The sequence below is a fragment of the Poeciliopsis prolifica genome, unplaced genomic scaffold (assembly GCF_027474105.1).
Source record: "Poeciliopsis prolifica strain line A6 unplaced genomic scaffold, Auburn_PproV2 SCAFFOLD062, whole genome shotgun sequence".
NCBI classification, from domain to species: Eukaryota; Metazoa; Chordata; class Actinopteri; order Cyprinodontiformes; family Poeciliidae; genus Poeciliopsis; species Poeciliopsis prolifica.
The window spans coordinates 601374-621654 of NW_026562437.1; the positions used below are offsets into that span (position 1 = coordinate 601374).

A 20281-nucleotide genomic window follows, 5' to 3' on the forward strand; every position below is an offset into this window, starting at 1 on the left:
AAATAGCGAAATTAAGACATACTAAAAAAGTAGGCTTCACACACATTGAGTTTTAGTGTTAAATTATATTTTATTTTACTTTGAGAACTATGGATTTCACCTGAAAATTTTCATCATGACAAAAGAAAAAACAAATCTCCCTGAAAGACATTTTCTTATACAAAAATGGCAATCCTGTCAGAAAAGTAATTTTATCTCAAAATAACATCTAGATAATCCAGAACAATGCTTTAAAATTACTTCACATTGTGACAAATTGATTATACAAAAAATGCTTTGTTAGCTATAGTTAACCAATTTGAAAATTACTGCTTAGATTAAATCTGATAATCATGAAAAATAGAAACAAGCAGAGAGTGTAAACAAAATGTATGTTCAAGTAATATTGACAGCAACACATTCTTCATCAAAAACCAACAAGCTGATCAAACAGGAAGATGACCCTCAGCTTTGGTTCAGTGTTTTTGAAGGCTTTAGCTTCTCCCGCTTCTGGTAATATCTCTGAGAAGTGAAAGAGAAACAAACATGAAAAAAACAAGCAGGAGCCACATACATGCAACAGTGTATTGGTTTCTAATGTGTTCTTATGTGAACCTGCAGGTTGTCGTAGTGGGTTTGGGTTTTGCAGTGCTGGTCCTCCTTCAGGTAGGAAACACAACACAGGTTGCAGAAATACCCCCACTTCCGACTCACAAACTCCTTCCCTGAAGTTAAGAACAGACAAGAAAAATGTGTGAATAACAAGTAATTAATCAAACGTCACAGTGTCGGTCATTAGTGAGGTAAACAGAACTTTTATTATGAAATCTGGACATTAAAAGGTACAAATACTTTAACACCAAGTCGTGGACTCACGGCGCAGTACGAGAACCTCTGGTGTTCCTTAGTCTGTACCCAGAGTGGGGTAGGAACAAAGTACAGTTACATTTAAGTAACCTTTTTGAAAAAAAAAATGTACGTTTAGGGGTATATTTCCTCCTCTGTTAACTTGAGTAATTTCATTATGAAGTATTTCTACTCTTACTTGAGTAAAACGTCTGGATTTTTTACCCACTGACTGAAAAACAAACATGTTTTAACCAAAAATTCACAAATCACACACCTGCAGTTTTTGTTAAAGCTTTCTAAGTTTTTATTGAAACAAACATTTTGTCATTATTTTATTACTTACAAAAATAGTCATTTTGGTCCTGAAAATACCAACATTTCCACGTAACATTATATTTTGGTTCATTTGATTATGTAATGTTTAAATATTAAACAATTTGACCAGTTACTCAGTTTTTGAGTAAACTTTTTTACTTGAATAATATTTTGGATGGTTGCCTTTTATCATTACTTGAGTAAAACTATGTTGAAGTAGTGGTACTTTCACTCGTACGATTTTTGGATTCTCTACCATCTCTCGCACCTCTAGGGACACTCAAAAGAAATGTTGGTATATAATATTTGTAAAGGCATGGAAATGAAACACAATGTAGTTAGTAAAAACAAAAAATATGCAGATTAGAAAAACATAAAATATTGTGAATTTCCCTCTGGAAATAACGAAATTATTTATTCATTCATTTGTGACGTATGGGCATAAGGGTGAATCAAGTGTATCCCAATAGTCTACATAAAATAATTAAATTCATAACAGTCTGATATTTCTATATCTACAATAACTCTTTGAAGAATTTTAATTAATATGAGTTACAACAACATTACATTTTTCTTTGGGATGAATAAAGTATTTTTGAATTGAAAAACTACAGATTATCATATATAATCTGTAGTTTTATATTACACAGCAGTGAATTGAGATTTCACTGCTGTGTAATCTCAATTGCACTCAACACAATGAAACGGCATTGTTGCATTTAATACATTGTGTTACATGTTCTGTTTACATCTGAAATCAAAAGAACTTGGTGACAAGTTCTTTTGATTTCAAACAAACAAATGTGTTTTTACAACACTGCAAAAATACAAAATCTTACCAAGTATTTTTGGTCTAGTTTCTAGTGCAATTAACTTGAAATAAGTTACAAATAACTATTCAGAAACATATAGGAGTTTATTTCAAGTCAATAATTTTAAATTATTTCACTTATGAGCTATTTTTGCCATGTCAACCATTCCCTGGTTCCAGGTTGAGCAATTTTTAATGAACAATTGTTGTGATAAATTGTGCGTGTCTCACCTAAAGGTTCATTAGGGTTGAATGGAGGAAGTTTGACGTTCGTGTCCACACAAGGTTTCTTTGATTCAGGTCCTGAAATCTCCATCTTCCGTTTACTGGGGACTGAAAAGAAAGGACTGATTAGCATAATAACAGTGTTGGAATTATTAAACGGGTCATTCTGAGGCAGAGTTATGTTTCTGCTGGTGGACATTCACTAACTTAACAATTAGAAGATACCTCTGTGTGGAAAATATTAGCATTCTTCTGTTTTTTTGTATGTTTATTTTTGGTGTGGATGTTACTGACGCACTTGAACATGATCTCAGCTCACTAGGCTAACTGAGCCGTTGTCAGCAGGTTGCCATGGCAATGGACGCGGCTGTGTGGAGAAGGCACGTGTCTAACCGTTGGTAACCATGGAGACAATGTCATGTAGCCTAGCATGTATGGAAAAAAAAAACCTGGCTAGCATCTCGTATTTTGTTCGTTTTTATCACACAGTGACACAAATCGCGTGGTGTGAATTCAGAGCCGGTAATTTAATGAACGCGTCAGAAGGGAGGCGGTTCGGGTCAGGTTCTAAGCTAGTGTGACTTCCTCCCCAATACAGCACACAGTGGAGACCAGTTGGGTAAATTTCTGTAATGAGTGTTAACAATAACAAAAACACAGTAAGCCTCCCTACTGGTTCGCCAACTCTGTGTACACAGTGGAGTTCCTGACAGACTGTGTCCTACAATAATCACTACAAATACATTTTTATAACAGGTGATCGTATAGTGGATTTTCATTAATATCAAAACTTTCAAATAAAATTCATACAATACTTCTCTTATAAATCAATAAAATCAGAAAAAATAAACATAGGCAGCAGTCAAATTTAACTAACTAACTATCCAACAGTAACTTCCAACTGAAACAGAGAACAAACAAACTGACAGACAGGCAACACAACAAACTGACAACATAATAAACACACTGACAAACTTAACTGAAAAATAACCGACAACATAAATTTCTGACATTTAACATAATATAATTAGCCTACCTGTAATGAGTGTTAACAATAACAAAAACAGTAAGCCTCTCTACTGGTTCGCCAACTCTGGGTACTGCAACAAAACTCCACGTTAGTCTCAGAACACAACCACTACTACTGCTCAGAAAGGAACTGGACTTGATGACCTACCACAGTAGAGCTTCTGACAGACTGTGTGGAATCTGCAGTTCTTCCTCCTTTTATAGGCAACCAGCAGGGGCGCCAAAAAAAAACTCATCACAGGACAACCATAAAACCCATACTAGCAGAATTTAAACTGAACCGTTTCAACTATGTTACATACACCCCCCTTAAATTCTGCTAAAACAATACCAAACATCACCAAAGAAGTACATACTACACTAAAGTAAAAGTATGATGAAGAGAGCACATAATAGTCACATCAGTTCTAAACTTTCCCCAAGGAATAATGTTAGCAAAAGTGAGGCCAAACGCTTACCAACACAGACCCAAAAGATGCCATTTACATCTTTTGATGTACAACATTGCTCTACAAACAATCACTGAGAAAAAAAAATCTAAATAACACAAATTTACCCTGCAATCTTGGTCTTTACAAAGGAAAACAGAGAGTCCACAGTTGACATTTAACCATCCACAACCTGTTCATTCATTTCACATATAAGTCTGGCTGGAGGCTTAACAAGCCTACCCGACCTAGTGCACAGCTGAGACGGCTGAGTGCAAACGACATCAATAACAGGCAAGTCTAAATTCGTGTCAGCACTATATTCGGCTGAAAGATCATGCTGAATAAGCTCAGAGTGGACAGCTGCAGTTGTAAGGTTGGGAACTGGTTCAGAAGAACTTGACAGTGCAGCAGATTCAGGGAGATCAGATTCAGGTAAGTCCTTGGTCACATCACTTGAGACAGGAAACAAAATGTCCACTGAAGAACCGCATACTGGAATGTCAGAACCACAGTCAGGGTGATTTCCAACTTCATCCATACAACTATTGTTGTCCATCTGCAAAAGCCAGTTCACAGATTTAGTTTCATTCTTCTGTACTTCATCAGGCACAACAGGATCAGGGGTCCACTTCCTGCTGTGGAAGGGCACAGGGAATGATCCGCATCATCAGACATGGCAGTAGCAGTGAGAAAGTTGACAGGAAGGAGAAGATTTCTGTGGAGAACCTTTGTCCTTGATGTGACAGGGTCCCTGATGCAATACACATTTATATCAGGCTTCACAGACACCACTTCATACACTGTTGATTCCCATTTGTCTGCAATTTTTCTCTTCCCTCGCTCACCACGATTAGCAACCAAAACTCTGTCACCCACGTCAAGAGGAGAACCTTAAGCTTTGCAGTTGTATGACATTGCTTGATGGACTTGTTCTGATGAACTGTTTTGTTGAGCAATACGGGAAGCCACAGAGAGGTCATGTTTGAGGCGGGACAAACTCATGATGGTCTACAACAGGGCATTTGACAGAGCATGCTGGAAAACCACATCGATGGGTAGACGCGGGATCCTGCCAACAGAAGGAAAAACGGTGCAAATCCAGTTGTTTCATGCTCAGTGCAATTGTAACAGAATGTTAGCATTCTGAGCATCTGAGGCCATCTTGCCTTGGACTGGGGAGGAAGTGCCCGTATCATGTTTCCTAATGTTCTATTGTAACGTTCAACAATGCCATTCCCCATTGGGTGTACGGCGTGGTGTGAGATTTCTGTATGCCAGCCATTTCCAGAAGTTCTTTGATGAGAAGACTTTCGAAATTTGCTCCTTGATCTGAATGAATGCGTTTAGGGAAGCCATATATGCAGAAGAAGTCATCCCACAGACGACGAGCAAACTTGTTTGGCTGACTGATTTTTGCATGGAAACGCATGTGCCATCTTGGAAAAGTGATCCGTTATCACTAGAACATCCACACAACGCTTATCTGGGAGCTCAGCTGTCCAAAAGTCAATACAGACCAGTTCCATCGGCTCAGAGGTGTGAATACTTTCAAGGGGAGCTCTGTCTTTGGGTTCTGGAGTTTTGCCAACTAAACATCGAAAACAGCACTTCACATGGTTAATGATGTCATGTTCCATCCCAATCCAAAAGAATCTCTGTCGGGCAAGAGACAGTGTGCGGGCCTGGCCCTGATGACCGGCTGAATCATGCACCCTTGAAGGACTTTAGCTTTTAAAGAGTCAGGGACTATAAAACTGTCGAGTTGTCATGTTCATTTGTTTGTCTTTCTTAACTCTATACATCAGGCCATCTTTAATGACAAGTTTAGGCCAATGTCTCAGTAGGTTTAAAACACCAGGTGACTCACTAGCTCGTTCACGTCTGGTGGGTCTCTGTGTCGCTGCATATAATAGAAAAGTCTGCCCAGCACACTATCCTGACCTTGCAAATTAGCAAGTTCACTCTTTGGCATCAAGGCAGATTGATCAATGTCACTGAGTTGCAAGACAGCTGGATCAGTGACTCTCATCTGACTGAAACCTCCAGACTCATGTGCCTCAAGAACAGCTGACACATCTTGTGATGTTAATAATGTCTGGGGAGCCGGTGAGGGCACCTCGGCATTGCCATCTGTGCACTCCACAACTAGCTGACAGTTGGTTGTAAAACGAAATGCATCTTGGACCGTTTTGTCCAACATACCATTCACCTGGTTAATTAGCGCGGTATACGGTTCAGTTACAATGCGATGGCTCATGCATGATTGAACAAATGGTTCCCTACTTAAGGCATCAGCAACAACATTTTTGCTACCAGGAACATAGTTCAGATCGAAATTATAGGCAGCAAGCCTGGAAACCCACCGTTGTTCACATGCATCTAACCTTGGCTTTGTTAGTATGTATGTTAATGGGTTGTTGTCCGTCCAGACTGTGAAATGACGTCCTTTTAACCAGTGGCTAAACTTGTCGCATATTGCCCATTTAAGAGCAAGGAACTCCAAGCGATGTGCTGGATAGTTTAGCTGCGAGCGTGAGAGAGTCCTACTGGCAAAAGCCACTGGTCTAGCCACCTTCCCCCAAGAGGAAGCTGTGACAAAACAGCTCCAATGCCATCAAAAGACGCATCAACCGCAAGGATGAATGGAGCATTAAAATCCGGATTATGCTGTTTCTGTAAATACCGCCCGCCGTCCATGAGCCCCAACCGGGCGTGCTACGTTCACAGGCAAGTTAACCCGACTTTAACAAGAAGAAGCCAGGAATAAACCGACAAAAACAACTTTGGAAAACACTTTCAGATCCTCATTTCTATAGCGACATCCATCGTGACGCCTCCAATGATTTAGTGACGTCGTTGAAAAGTGTCAAAGCTAATAGCTAATTGTTGCTATCAAATCTAGTTACAGCAACCAGGTAATCGGTGTTTTTTGGATTTTCAATTGTTCCGTAGCTAAAGCACTAACTACCTCTTACATTTATTGAAGCCGACGGTAAATATTTTCTCTTTTTTACCTTTAACGTCTTCTTTTCTGTCCTCCTCACATTCTTTCAGAGTCTCCCCACCAGGAGATTCAGACTCCCTCCTTCTGGTGGATTTCCTCACTGAAACAGACGATAAATTAATCGGCTTCTCTCGTGTTTTGATGTTCTGGTGTGAGAGTAAGAGATGGATGGAAATCCGGCTGTCTCACCAGGAGTCGTCGCCCCAGCGTTCTTGGCTCGGTTGCGCCTCCTGGTGGTTGTGGCTTCAGTCCCTGTGATGCTGTCTGAGGTTCCTGATGATGGTTCCTGTTCACATGTTACTGGTGAAACATCTCCAGAAGTCATTTCTTCATTTTTGGTTTGTTCCTGTGAATCTTGGGCATCTTTCCTTCTTTCTGTTGGAGTTTTGTCTTCTTTTCCTTCATCTGCAGGTATTGTCTTTCCTCTGATAGATCTTGTTGTGATACTTGGTTCATTAGCATCTACTTCATCTTGTTTTAAACTTTTAGTTGACCCTCTAGCTGAGGTTTTAGTGACAGATTGATCCTCAACCGTTTCACCAGCGTCTTTATCTTCTTTCCCCACCTCTGCCTCTCCACTGCTGTCCTTTGTTTGAGTGTCAAATTGTTTATCTGGTGAATTTTCTCGCTTTTCAGACACATAAACAATGGTGTCCTGGTTTGGTTTTACAGTTAAACTTGCGTCTTCAACGTGCTGATGTTTGTCTTTCTCAGAAACTTCAAGGTTTTCAGTGGCTTTCTCCTCATCACAGATAGCTACGTTTATCTCTTTGCCGTCAATGCCTTCCTTTTCTACGTCATAGTTAATCTCAGGGTCTTTATTTGTTTCTTCATAACTTTCATCTACCCCGTCCTTTATGCTTTTGCCACTTTCATCTTTTTGTGTCTCCTTTTCGGTGATGTCTCCGAGTGTTTTATCTGCAGAATCTGCCTCTGGGCTCTGGTTTTGGTTGGTTAAATACAAGTTCTCTCCATCTGGTGAGGTCTCTGGCTCAAACTCAGCTGCTTTTCCCTCATTACAGTCAGATTTGACCATTTCACTCTCGTTTTCCTGTGACATCCCGACACCTGAAGATGATGAAAGAACTCCCCTAGTCTCTGAATACGAAGAGGGTTTGGGTGAGAGTCTAATTTTTTTAGATTTGGGTGACGGTGATGAAGACGGTGAGCGCTTGTTTTTAGCGGAAGGCGTCTCGTCTGAGCTCTGCTCCTCACTTCTCTTTTCAGGACTCTGTTTTGATAAAGATATGTTATGATCAACAACAACAATGAGCAACTGAGAAAATATCTTTCATGTGATTTAAAAATCATGAGGCTGAAATCAATCAAGGCACCTGCAGGTTTTCAAACTCAAAATTAAGACTTTTTAAAATGATTACATTTTTTAAGATAAAAAAATGTAATTAACTTTTAGATGCACTGTAGCGCAAGCTATAATCACTATAAAACAAGCATGGGACTGCTATTAAGTAAACCTAAATAAAATAAAATAAAAATTTTTTGCTTGAAATGGAGTGAGAAGAAGAAACTTTAACTCGTATAAAAAACAAAGTCACCTGTTGTTTTTGTGTGGGACTTCTTTGTTGGCGTTTGAACTGAAGAACCAGAGATTTAATCACATTAAAACTGTTCATATCCATTTTAGGAAGCTCTACGTTTTCGTCCTTTGACTGGACCAGACTTGCGGTTTCCGGCGCAGAGCAGCTTCTTGAATCTGCTTCTTTTCCATCTGCTCTCTCCACGTCAGGCACAGCTGATGTGGAGTCGGCTGCTTTCTCGGCTTCACGTTTCTCAGGAGTCGCTGCATCAGCTGATCCTGCTGTGGGTTCAGCAGAGGGAACGGGCTCAGCAGGATCTGGGGTTCTGGAGCTTGGTTCTGGACTTTTCACAGCACTGGGATCAGGGTGGTTTTTCTCTGGGTCCAGTTCCAGATGTTCTGGGATGAATTTGTAACCCAGAAGGCGAAGTTTTCTGCTCTTTACACTGAAAGTGACATCAGAAAAAACTGGCTTATTCGGAGAAAAAAAAATATATATATACACAATAGAATACAATCCAATAGTTTGAGATAGAAAAAAATTAAACAATCACTTTTCAGACTGTAATCAACTAATTGTTTTATGTAGCTTTTGACCAAATTTCAATGTTGGATCTTAAGAGTTTCAATTAGTAACCGAATCCCAAATCAACAGTTTTTTTTCCTGATTAATTGTTTTTGAGTTTATCAGCGGTCAAAAGCTGTTGGTGCCGTCTGAAGAAATCCCAAAATCCTGACCAAAAACAACCAACCAGAGCCAGAAGGCGGACCTTAGCGCCAACAATCATCCTCATGTCATCCTAGCAGAGAAACGACTTATCATAAGAAAACCGCTTATCTTGACCATGCTAACTAGCCTAGCATTTATGATAGGCTATGCTAGCTGTAGAGTAGCAGACAGAAAGAGGGTGGGAGATTCGCAGTACGAAGAGTGATTGACAGCACTAAAGACCCTTCTCATGAATCTGACTGACAGATTAAACTACCATAGTGACAGTTTAAACATAAAAAAAATGTTTTAACATAAATACTGCAGCTTTAGGGGCACCATCTGCATGCACAAAATTTTGACATTTTCATGCAAATTTTTACTTGTTCTGCAAATTTTTGTATAAAACAGTTTCATATAAAACTGTCATTGTTACTAGTTAGTTTTAAAACAAAATTGCTAGAGGGCTCCAAAAAATTAGCTAAACATGGTGACAGTCGTAAGGTGGCAACAGTGTTTAGCTTGCCCTGACCCCTCTGCTTATCTCCACACTTGACCACGCCCCTCAGTGTTTCTTGGCTCCGCCCCCTTTGAAATTTTTCTCAATTTTCCAGTTACACTTTAAAATCACCTCTATGGAGTCTGACTAACTTCACATAAAGCTACAGCTTTCTGTGAATATTTGCTCCTTCACGTCCTTTTAGCTGGTTTGTCAAGAAGTTCCAAAAGATCAAATCAACCTCATTATATGAACATATCAGTCAGGAGAAAGATACTAAAAATAACTCCAGAGCCATAACATCCAAATAGTTTATTAATCTTGGTCTAAATTATAGAAAATTAAATACTTACGGTTCAATGGGTCCAACTTTCTTCCTGCATGATGACAAAGAGAAACGACTTTCAGCAAGAGAGACGTTTGATCTAAGACTTGACTGCTGGAAGTGAAACTCCTGAACTTACCAATCGTCACATTTTTCACACAATTTTGGTAGCAGCATGTTCTCCACCACCTTTGTTACTCCGCTGGATGCTGTCATCTCGATATAAATCTGTTAAAAGATAATCATGGACAAAGACAAAAAAATCAATGAAAGATGACCACAATAGGTTTGTAGTTTGTTTTTTCTTCAAGAAAGAAAAAGTGTAACTAAATATATTATTTGTATTTCATTTTTTATGTTGATTTTTTGACAATAATGAAGGAAATTGAGCCTAAAGACGTAACATTTCTAATAGAGACAACTCCAGAAATTGTCCGACCGGAATGAGCCATCTATCAGCGAAACTGGAAACTTAAAAGTTGTCTTAATTACGAGAATAAGACTTCTCATTGTAAATACTTGCATTATTAATATAGAGACACATTACCAGAAGGAAGTTGTAAAATTACGAGAACAAAGGTTATTTTAATAAGAAAAAACACTTCAAGATCTGAAATGATCAGCTCTGTAAGTCTTTCCTTCACCTAGTTCAAAAGTTCTTCTTTTGAATTAGGCAAATTCATTTGCACAACAATTTCAAAGTCCAGTGATCAAGATAAAAAAAACACTAATAATCTTTTAATACATCAGCATCAAAGTAAATAAAACTTTCCTGCCAAGTATAACTTGATCACATTCAGAAATTTGACTTTTTTCACAAAATCTTTACTTCATTCTCATAAATTCTGTTTTTATTCTGAATTTAATGTAATATTATGACTGTTCCTGTTTTATTGCGACTTTGTTCCCGTATTATTGCAATTTAGAAGTGAAACTCAGATCAGGCAATGTCGTACCCGGTCAGCAAGCGGCAGGAAGTTGGTAAACGTAGCGATGTTCGCCACCAAATCCATGACCATCATGACGATATGCTTGTCAAACGCTGAAACCCCGATGCAGAGCAGCCGCTCCTCCAAACCCTCTGGTTCTGGGACAGGCTGGGAAAACAAAGCAACATCTTGGTTTTCCACAAGTTGCTGATGTGGAACCGTAAACTAATGACAGAAGGTGAAAATCGCTCACAGTGTTGCTCCATTTCATCAGAGTTTCGTACAAGGTCACCTATAAAAACATAGGAAGAACGCAAATAAACATCAACAGGACAAAAAGCAGAAATGACTAGAAGTGTGATTATAATCGTGTCCAAAATAAAAGCTACTACTTTAAAACTATAAGACTTCTCATTGTAAATACTTGGAATATGGCGCTTATAAAAACTAGTCTATGCTAAATTGTCAAAAGTTGTACCACCAGCACAAAAGCACTAAGCCAATGCAGTATTTGGCAGAAGCTAATGCTAAGGCACTAACTTAGCATTAGCATTAGCAAATTATATCTCCCTTTGAAAGGGCACCAATTGAATTTTGACAATATACTTTAAATGTTTTCCCTTAGATACTGTATTTATGCTTATATCTTGTTATCCAATGTCCGTATTTTATTTTGTTTTTGTACGTTTCTTGCATACTGAAACAAATGGTGGAGGGAAAAAAGTCTTCAAAATAAGAGCGTAAACTTGAAAAATTAACAGCCGATAATAAAAACTTCACAGATGTCAAATTTTATTAAACAATATTAAAAAAAAGACTACAAAACAACCAAGTAGATAAATACTTTAGAATTTATCTGGAAAATGTATTTAGGGGAAGCTAAGTGCGATAAACATGCTCAAGGATAGCAAAAGCGCTAAACAAAAAAATTTGCTCTAATATTAGCAGAAATGTGCCAACCACTGGGGCGGTACATTGAATTATCTGTGGGACCTCTAAGTTTTAATACCTCGTCATCTGGAAGGGGGAGATGAGTCTGCACTAAATAGGCGTAGATAGTGGAGCGCTTGAAGGTAATTGGCTTTCCAAATCGATCTGCAAAAAAGGCGAAGCAAGCATGCCAGCTCTGAAAGAATACAAACGCCTAGAGGTGAAAAAAAGAGAAGAGAGTCACATCAAAACCATGTTTCACGAACCAGGAATGTTACAGACAAACATCAGTAATTCCTTACCCTCTTCTGTAGAGGTAAAACCATCACATTGTAGTAGAGCGTGTGAAGATTCTGCACATTAAAATATTTCCACACCAGAGCCGCTACGTCCTTGTGTGTGTAGGTTCCATTTGGCAAACCCGTCAACATGATTTTTGGTTCCATGAAACCTTTCGGCATATACTTCTACAGGGATCAAGATTAAAACAAAGTTAAACAATTATGCAAAGAAGAAAAACACAACTACAAGAACAGAAAGTGCCGCAGATTAAACTTTTTTTGAAAGGCATTAAAAATTAACAAAATCAAATAGAGCAAAACAACAGAATAACTTCGTGCAGACTGTATGAAAATCTCGTGAACAGAAAAAAAACTCTTACCCTTAGCTTTCTTGGTGAAGTCTTTTTCAAATAATCTAGGAGTAAAAAAAATAATTAAATTATAAAGTGAAACACACAAACTCAACCTGCAGAGAAACATAAATTTTTATATTTTTAAAGATGTCCATTTGTTTGAGTTTCCCAAATCGGACAGATGAACTAACTTTAGTTTGCTCTGATTTTGCAGATCCAAACCCAATCAGCGTTTTAGCTGCCCTTTCTTACTGAATGTGGCTTAATTAAAACAATTCTGCAAACGAGTGGGCCAAACTCCAGCAGTATTCCAGGCTTGTTTGGATAGTTTTATTCCCTGCTTTATAAAATAAATCCTAATTTGAAAACTTCTTTCTGTTTAGCCAGGTTAGCTATGCTATGCTATGACGCTTATAACAAGCAATAATAATGTAACAATTCTTGATATATTTTTATATAAAAGTAAGCAAGAAATGATTTTCTTTAAAAAAGCCCAAAACAAACCTGACATTATTTATCAGATCAGAAAAGAAGTAAAAGTCACATTGTTATGAGATGTGTTAAATTTCTCTGAGTTTATCTTACATGGGATGTTGAACCAAGGAGATGCAGTAGGGTACAAAAAAGGTCTAGTTGTCATCGTAACCCAAAATGGTGCCGGGGAACCAATTGGGATGATTACATTTCGTTTCGGGACGACTGGATTCGCCACACAAAGGCTCTTGTCCGGCAAAGCCAGTTCTGGACGTCTTGGTGCTGCAGGGAGAAAAAAAAATATAAATCAAAGCATCTTCAGATAAATTTCCAAAAACATTTTCTCGCCAAGTTTTCTGACACTTAGCAGAAATAATTTAGGTAATTCTAGTTAAGCAACAACAAGAAATGCTTGGTCTGATTTAACCTCAGATATATTTCAAATAATTTTTTCTTTTAATGTTGATAATTATAACTCACAACTAAGGAAAACCCCAAATTTGAAATGTATCAATCTGTATGTGACGAATGAATATAAAATATAAATGTTACTATTTGAATGGAATTACTGATTTAAAGTTTTTCATGTTATTCAAATCCTCCATCTCTGAGCCCCATTTATACACTTTACTAATAAAGTTGCCGCTTTAAAATTTGATGAATAAATTTTTTTTTTTTTACATCTATGCCCATGAAATTGATGGAACCATTCCACTTTTTTAAGTTATTATATCACCTTTTTTGATTTTTAGTAAGTTATACAATGAGCACATTAGTTAATGGTTTATGTTGTTTCACAAGGAGCCTTCTTCAGTGTTGTAAGACTCACGCTTTGATCTGTAGCTTGATACTGGCAGCCCCAGCCTGTATATTTTGTAGGAGCGCCGATCCTTCAGGAAACTGTGCCAAACTCCGATCCGATCCGCGTCAAATAAAGTTTGAAATTCAACAAAAACCTGAAACGCACAAAACAGAATGTCACATTTTCACACAGACGTCTATGATTGAGTCTGTTTGTGTTTGTTTTTCACCTTGTTGAGCAGCGGCAGATAGTTTGTAACATTCCCAGTCGCTCGCAACTCTTTTCTGAGATCTTTGGCTTCATTTACTGAGATGTTCTGGATGTAAACGACTTGTGACTGAGTGCAGTTTTTCTGTCGATGCTGCTAGAGGAGACCAACAAGAGAATTGGTTTGCTGCCGTAAATGTTTGAGTCATGGTGAATCGATTCTTTCTTTGTGGTTTTAGCAACATGAAATAAAGGAATGACTCAGGGTGTTGTGAGATACTTACAAATTCGGTGAAACTCATCAAGAATTTATAAATGCCAAACTGGAAAGAAAAAAACAAAATAAAAATCTGAATGTCATCTCCGAACATAGTTTGGTTTGTTGAGCTAAACAGTTACAGTTTAGCTCATGGGGATTTAAACTTTTCTTGATTCGAACACATCAACGCAACTCAAAAATTGCTAAAAGTATATCACTAATGTAAACTTTGAGATAAACTTACTAAATTCGAGGGTTCTTTGCGTTTTATGACACCAAATTTGAGCTTGGACCCTTTGAAGAGGACGTCCTCAAAGGAAGACATCAGATTTTGCACAACCTCTATATTTGGAAAAACAACAAACGCCTGAAAGGAAAAAAAAAGAAAAAGTTACTCACTGAAAAAAAATAGATCTGTTGAGAAAGAAAAGTAAGAATGGCCCTTACTATCTGAGACAGAGGAAGGATGAAAATTTTGTCATCTTCACAGTGAATACCAAACGTCTGGAGCAGAGCGAGGACTTCAGCTTCTGTGTAGCAGCCGTCACCAAACTCTGGCAGGTTCTGGATGACCAGAGTTGCATTGAGTGAAAGCAGCTGGAGAAAAACGATAAAAAAAAAACTTTATTCTAGAGCAATTAACGTTTAGGAGAATTTTTACCAGTACACGTAGCATTTTAATAATCGATTTAACAGCCGTAACTGAGGCTCCCCTTTGCATTCAGAATGTTAGAAATACAAAATATCAAATATTCAGAAAAGTCAAAATCAGTAGATTTCATAGCCATGAATGATCTACAACAGCAACTTTCTTAATGTCTGAGCTACATGAGCAATGCATTGTTTAGCATCATTTTGACTTCTCTTTCAAGCTTCACATGTGAAATATTAGCTTAAAGACAAATGTCAGGGACAAAGATGCGCCACTGTTCTCAAAATTATTTCAAATATTACGCGATCTATATTGATAATACGTCCGATGGATTATTTCATATTCAGTGTAGACAATATTCTCTGAACTCTCACGACTAGCTAAGGGAGGTTGGTGAAATCAAATCACTCTCTCACTCTTTGGTTACCTAACAAAAACTTGATGAGAAACAGGCACAGCAGCAGTTCAAGGTTTCACATTATAACTGTTAAAATATAAAAAAACAACGGCATGAAGTGAAAACTGTGTATAAAACGGTTCAGTTTTCAGTATTTCAGATATTTATAACTAATAATTACTGATAGCAACTGATATAAAATGCTTTTATTGTGATATATTTTTCAGCCACATTGTACAGCCCTATTCAACTTTTGAACTTGCTTAAGGTTTGTACATTATTTCATCGGTTTCTGAAGTATGTTTTGAATCAGGACAATAAAGTCATGGAGGTGATAACCACAGAGAGCCTAAATGCAAACATGTCAGCATAAACTGAATGAAAAAACAGCTTTTCTACAAATTAACAAACAGAAAAGACAGAAAAGAAACACAAACAAAGCCTATTATATTTACTTTTTTATATAAACCTCTTAGTCTAAAAAAATTAATTTTTAAAAGGATTTCATGAGGAGCAGAGCTTGTTTAAGTATGCTTACTGTTGAAGGAGAGATGCACAGAGAGACCCAGCCTGTTAACAAGATCCAGAGATTAATAAAGAGCTGAACCGGAACGATTCAACAGAAATCGCTGAGCTCTGCAGTTCTTACTGAAAATTGTTGTCATGTTCAGGTGATTTTCAATCGTTTCTCCAGGAGTTAAACAAGAATCAGGTGAATTTGTAGCAGACGTTTTGTCAGATGCAGGAACTTCAGTTGTCACAGCTGAAACTTTCTGGTCCTTAAATGCTGAAAAAAAACCCAATTACTTTATGTATCAAAAAGCTTCTAAGAACTTTATTTAGTCAATTACTGACTCAAAGAAGAAGCAGTTTTTAAACATAAAATATAAGTAACTCCTCTGAATAATAATAACTTCTTTTAAAAAGTGCATTAAATTGGAAGTAAAACACTTCAAATTTAAACCCAAACTGCAGATTAATTGACTAATTTACTTTAATTTGCAGTTTAATAAACAAATATTGCAGCTAAAAGTACCTGAGGTTTTTGTTTTCTCCTGCTGGGTTTTTACTGTGGCCTGTGGTCCCTGAAATGGACCAGTCAAAGTTTCATTGCTTGCAATTTTCACTGTTAGCGGCGGATTTTCGGCAGCTTTCACTTCTTCTTTGGCTTCAGCAGAACCTTTGACCTCGGTTTCCTCTGTTTGCTCCGTCTCCTTCAGCTCTGCTGGTTTAGCATCTTCGCTAACTTGGGGCTGGACGTCTTTAACTGCTTCTGCCTCTTCCGTCTTTTCAGTCACTGTTTCACTTCTCGTTTCTGTCGTCTTTTCTGCAGATTCTTGAACCTTTTCAGAGATACCCTCCTGTTTTTCTGAAATGGTGCATATGGAGGCTACGTTTTTGTTCTCTGCCTCAACTTTTTCTGCCTCTTCTTCCATGTTAGCTTCTGTTTCAGCCACAATTTCCTCACAGGTTTGAGGCGTTTTTGTTTCTGACGATACATTTTCTTTGTCTGCTGAGAAAATGCCGGACATTTCTGCAGAATCTCCGACAGGTCCTTGGATTCCAGGCTGCGTCTTTTCATCAGAAGCAGTAGCAGCAATAGGAAGCTGTGCTTCACTGTTTTCAGCTGGAGTTTTAGCCCCAACATGTTCGGCGTCCAGGTTCAGATTTACTGTGATCTGAGCGGATCTGTTGAGATGCTGCTTCAGGCTCTTCACTCTGAAATTAAACCAGGTTATAGATATTAAAAAAAAAAAATGTTCTTCAATAAAAATGATTAAAATTTAAACGTTTTAACAGCTGCAGTAAGTCACTAATGACAAAGCTAAAAATAAAATACTCACGATTCAAGGCTCTGGATGTTTGGCCTGAGCAGGGAAAAACAAAACAGTTTAGACTGAAAGATGAATGAAACTGGTAAAAAAAAAAAGTTAATAATTTGCTACGATACGCACCAATCTTTATCGGTATTCTCTAGCACTTTTGTGACGCTGCTTGAATCCACCATTTCAATGCAAATCTGAAACAGAAACACATTCATGCACATTAAAACAGGAAAGAATTTATCTGTAAGTGCGTTGATTTAGGACGAGAAGAAATTGTCATGTTACATGTCTCAAATAAAAAGATAAAGAAGTTTAAGAAATGAAAAATAAAAACAGGAAATAAGTTTTATTTATAAAGAGAACAAAAAAACACAAACGGCCAAAATGCATCTAATTCTTTTAGAACCAGAACCAAACACGGGGAAGCAGCTTTCAGCTTCTATGCACAAAAAAATCTGGAACAAACTTCCAGGAAACTGCAAAACAGCTGTAACACTGAGTTTCTTTAAATCTGGACTAAAAACCCTCCTGGTTGAAGTTCCTTTGAAACATAATCGATCAACATCGATCAATGTATTTGATGCTTATTGTTTAAAGATGGAACTAGATAAAATGCAATGTCTGTTAATGGTTTTCACAACTGTTGATGAAATTATGTTCATAAAGTAAAGCACTCTGACCTGCCTTGTTGCTGAAATATTCAATGTATATTAACTTGATTGACCGATTGATCGATCGAGACATTATCAAAGGCCAGTGGAGGTGTTGGTGTCGTTGTACCCTGTTGGCCAGCGGCAGAAAGCTGACAATCGGAGCGATGGACGCCACCTTCTTCAAGACATGGATGATGAGATACACAGAAATGTCGGCCATCAGCACAACGACCAGCCGCTCCTCCAGACCTTCCAGCTCCGGAACGTGCTGGAAAACAACAGACAGTTCATTAAAAACCGATCAGACGAAGGAGACCTTCGATGAAGGAAGAGAGACTTACAGCGTTGCTCCATTTCATCATATTTCTGTACATGACCCCCTGCAAAAAGCAATCAATAAAAAAAACTGTTTACATTTTACTTTTATACACAGCAATATAGAGATGCTCATTATCATAAAATAGTTCATTCAAAATCACGTGTCTATTGCAGTAGATATTGCTATTGATTTACTGTCCAGTCCTAGTTTTAATCAGGAGAATCCGAGGGCAGCTTACCTCAGTCTGGCCAGAAAGCATTTCCTGTAAAACCTGGTGGATAAACAGCTTGGAGTTTTTGATGGAAGCCGGACTTTTGAAGAAATCTTCAACAAAACTGCAGCACAACAGCCAGTCGGTAAAGAAAACAAAAGCCTAAAACACAATGAAAGCATAAAGTCAAAATGCATAGTAATGGAGCAGGCGTTCTCAAATTTTTATACTTAGTGGTGCAGAAGATGATTTTTATTTCAGGTCTATTTTTCTTTGATTATGTTTCTAAATTACAAATAGTCCTAAAATGTAACTAATACACCCAACAAAATGTTTGACATTTTGGAAAGCAAAAAATGCATACTTTAAGAATCTGTAAATGGTTTTACATTAACTGTACAGCACCAGCCTCTTCATTAATATGAACAAAGAAAACAACAAGTGACTTAAGAGGCTAAGATTTTCATTTCAGGTTGTATATAGTAAGACACTTGTGTCAAACTCAAGGTCCGGGAGCCAAATCTGGCCCACTGTAGCGTTTTATTTGGCCTTCTTGACTCCAAATTACATCAATAAGTCCCTCTAGCTTTCAACAAAGCAGCAAACTCCTCACATTTTTTCTAATTTTACTGCAAAGTTTTCTGAAAATTGGTTAAAAATATTGGTTTGATTAACTGCTGCCTCAGCGTTACTTGATGTCAAGTAAGAAAAAGTCACATTTAACATCATATATTAGTGCAAATGTTGTAAAAATTTGTAAATGGGTTAAGTGATCCTGAAAAAGTGATGTAATGGAAGAACAGCAGAGTCTTTTTCTCACCCTCCTCTGCAGAGGGAGAACCACAATGTTGTAGTAGAGAGTCTGAAGGTTCTGCTTGGGGAAATAACTCCACACCAGCTTGGCAACGTCTTCGTGTTTGTAGTTTCCTTCAGGTAAACCCGTCAGCATGATGACGGAGGCCCCGGGGCCCTTATTGGCAGGTATCTGCAGGGGTCAAAAACAAGATTATTTTTGTGATACACTGAGATTTTACTGGAGAAATTTGCTAATTATAGCTGAATAGAGAAGTCCGACCTGACTTTCTGGGACGTGAAATATTAAAAAGGTAAATAAAAACACTTACCCACAGGTTCTTCTTGGTTGTGATTGTGGTAAAATCTAAACGGCAAAAATATGAGTCACTTTTTCAGAAATACTAAGTCTTTTCTTACAGTGGCCATAAAAAGTATTTAGAGGTTTTAACCAGTTTTATTGCTTGAACATATCAGTCATGATCAACAAAACTGGTCGTCAAGGGTTTGACCAATAAAAAAAACAAACCGACATTAATTTCTACAAAACAATGACGGATAAAAATATGGATTTAAGATATAATAAGTCACTCCATAAATATTCACCACTTCATTTAGTGGATATTTGTGTGATATTTTTATTTATTACTTTGTAGAAATAAGATTTGAAACATTTTTTGGTGATAAAAAGAGCCAATTTAATTTTTAGTGCCTTGCTCAACAAAAGAGGTTGAATACTTTATTCTTTACTTCCTCTTACTTGGGATGATGAACCAAGGAGACTCGGTCGGGAAGACGTAAGGAGCGGTTGTCAAGGTAACTGAAAATGGCGGTGAGCTGCCCTGCGGGACACCGTAGTTTGTTGCTGGGACAACAGCCCCGGTGACGATGTTGTTGCCGTCTGGCAAAGCATTTAGAGCCATCTTGGGTGCTGCAGGAGAAACAAAAATTTAAATTTAAAAAAAAAAAAAAAAATATATATATATATATATATATATATATATATATATATATATATATATATATATATATATATATATATATATAATCCTTACGCAGAGATGTGTTGGTGCTTCGGGGAAGTTTCATCCTGTAGATGTTGTGAGCAGGGCAGCGTTTCAGGAGGCTGTACCAAACTCCGATCCGATCAGCATCGCGGCCAGACTCAAACTCTATAAACACCTGAACAATGAAATAAATAAAAACCGCACACAGCAGAGTCAGACTGAATGCATTTTACTTTAACAAATGCATTCATTGGAGGAGTGTTTGTTCCGACCTTGTTGAGCAGAGGAAGGTAATTTGTAACGCGTCTGATTTTCCGCAGCATCTCCCTGAGGTCCCGGGCCTCCCTCGGTGAGATGTTCTCGATGTAGATGGTTCTGGTTCCGTCATCAGTCACTGGCTGCTCCAGGAGAAAAATGTTTACGCAAAAAGTTTTGTGTAACTGTTTATTAAAACCAATATATTTTCGTCTATTCAT

General features: G+C 37.7%; 1 protein-coding gene across 3 annotated transcripts in view; it reads right to left on the minus strand.

Moving 5' to 3' along the window:
* Positions 1 to 64: 64 nt before the first annotated feature.
* The window catches only part of LOC129379916 (uncharacterized), a 41210-nt gene continuing 20993 nt past the window's right edge, over positions 65 to 20281 (minus strand). For 2 of the 3 annotated variants that reach the window (XM_055060861.1, XM_055060862.1), the window contains 32 exons: positions 20078 to 20203; positions 19854 to 19980; positions 19559 to 19729; positions 19131 to 19165; positions 18827 to 18991; positions 18034 to 18168; positions 17818 to 17856; positions 17604 to 17744; positions 16953 to 17017; positions 16842 to 16865; positions 16034 to 16716; positions 15647 to 15784; positions 15536 to 15567; positions 14396 to 14545; positions 14193 to 14315; positions 13974 to 14012; positions 13712 to 13846; positions 13510 to 13636; positions 12792 to 12962; positions 12234 to 12268; positions 11875 to 12039; positions 11652 to 11786; positions 10896 to 10934; positions 10670 to 10810; positions 9853 to 9941; positions 9742 to 9765; positions 8200 to 8626; positions 6833 to 7874; positions 6654 to 6743; positions 2186 to 2287; positions 595 to 704; positions 65 to 501 (listed from right to left, as the gene is read on the minus strand). In XM_055060861.1, coding sequence (XP_054916836.1) covers positions 445 to 501; positions 595 to 704; positions 2186 to 2287; positions 6654 to 6743; positions 6833 to 7874; positions 8200 to 8626; positions 9742 to 9765; positions 9853 to 9941; positions 10670 to 10810; positions 10896 to 10934; positions 11652 to 11786; positions 11875 to 12039; positions 12234 to 12268; positions 12792 to 12962; positions 13510 to 13636; positions 13712 to 13846; positions 13974 to 14012; positions 14193 to 14315; positions 14396 to 14545; positions 15536 to 15567; positions 15647 to 15784; positions 16034 to 16716; positions 16842 to 16865; positions 16953 to 17017; positions 17604 to 17744; positions 17818 to 17856; positions 18034 to 18168; positions 18827 to 18991; positions 19131 to 19165; positions 19559 to 19729; positions 19854 to 19980; positions 20078 to 20203 — 5082 coding nt within the window. In that variant the 3' untranslated portion in view covers positions 65 to 444. The remainder of the gene's footprint in view (positions 502 to 594; positions 705 to 2185; positions 2288 to 6653; positions 6744 to 6832; positions 7875 to 8199; positions 8627 to 9741; positions 9766 to 9852; positions 9942 to 10669; positions 10811 to 10895; positions 10935 to 11651; positions 11787 to 11874; positions 12040 to 12233; positions 12269 to 12791; positions 12963 to 13509; positions 13637 to 13711; positions 13847 to 13973; positions 14013 to 14192; positions 14316 to 14395; positions 14546 to 15535; positions 15568 to 15646; positions 15785 to 16033; positions 16717 to 16841; positions 16866 to 16952; positions 17018 to 17603; positions 17745 to 17817; positions 17857 to 18033; positions 18169 to 18826; positions 18992 to 19130; positions 19166 to 19558; positions 19730 to 19853; positions 19981 to 20077; positions 20204 to 20281) is intronic. The other variant, XM_055060860.1, reaches the window with a different exon arrangement.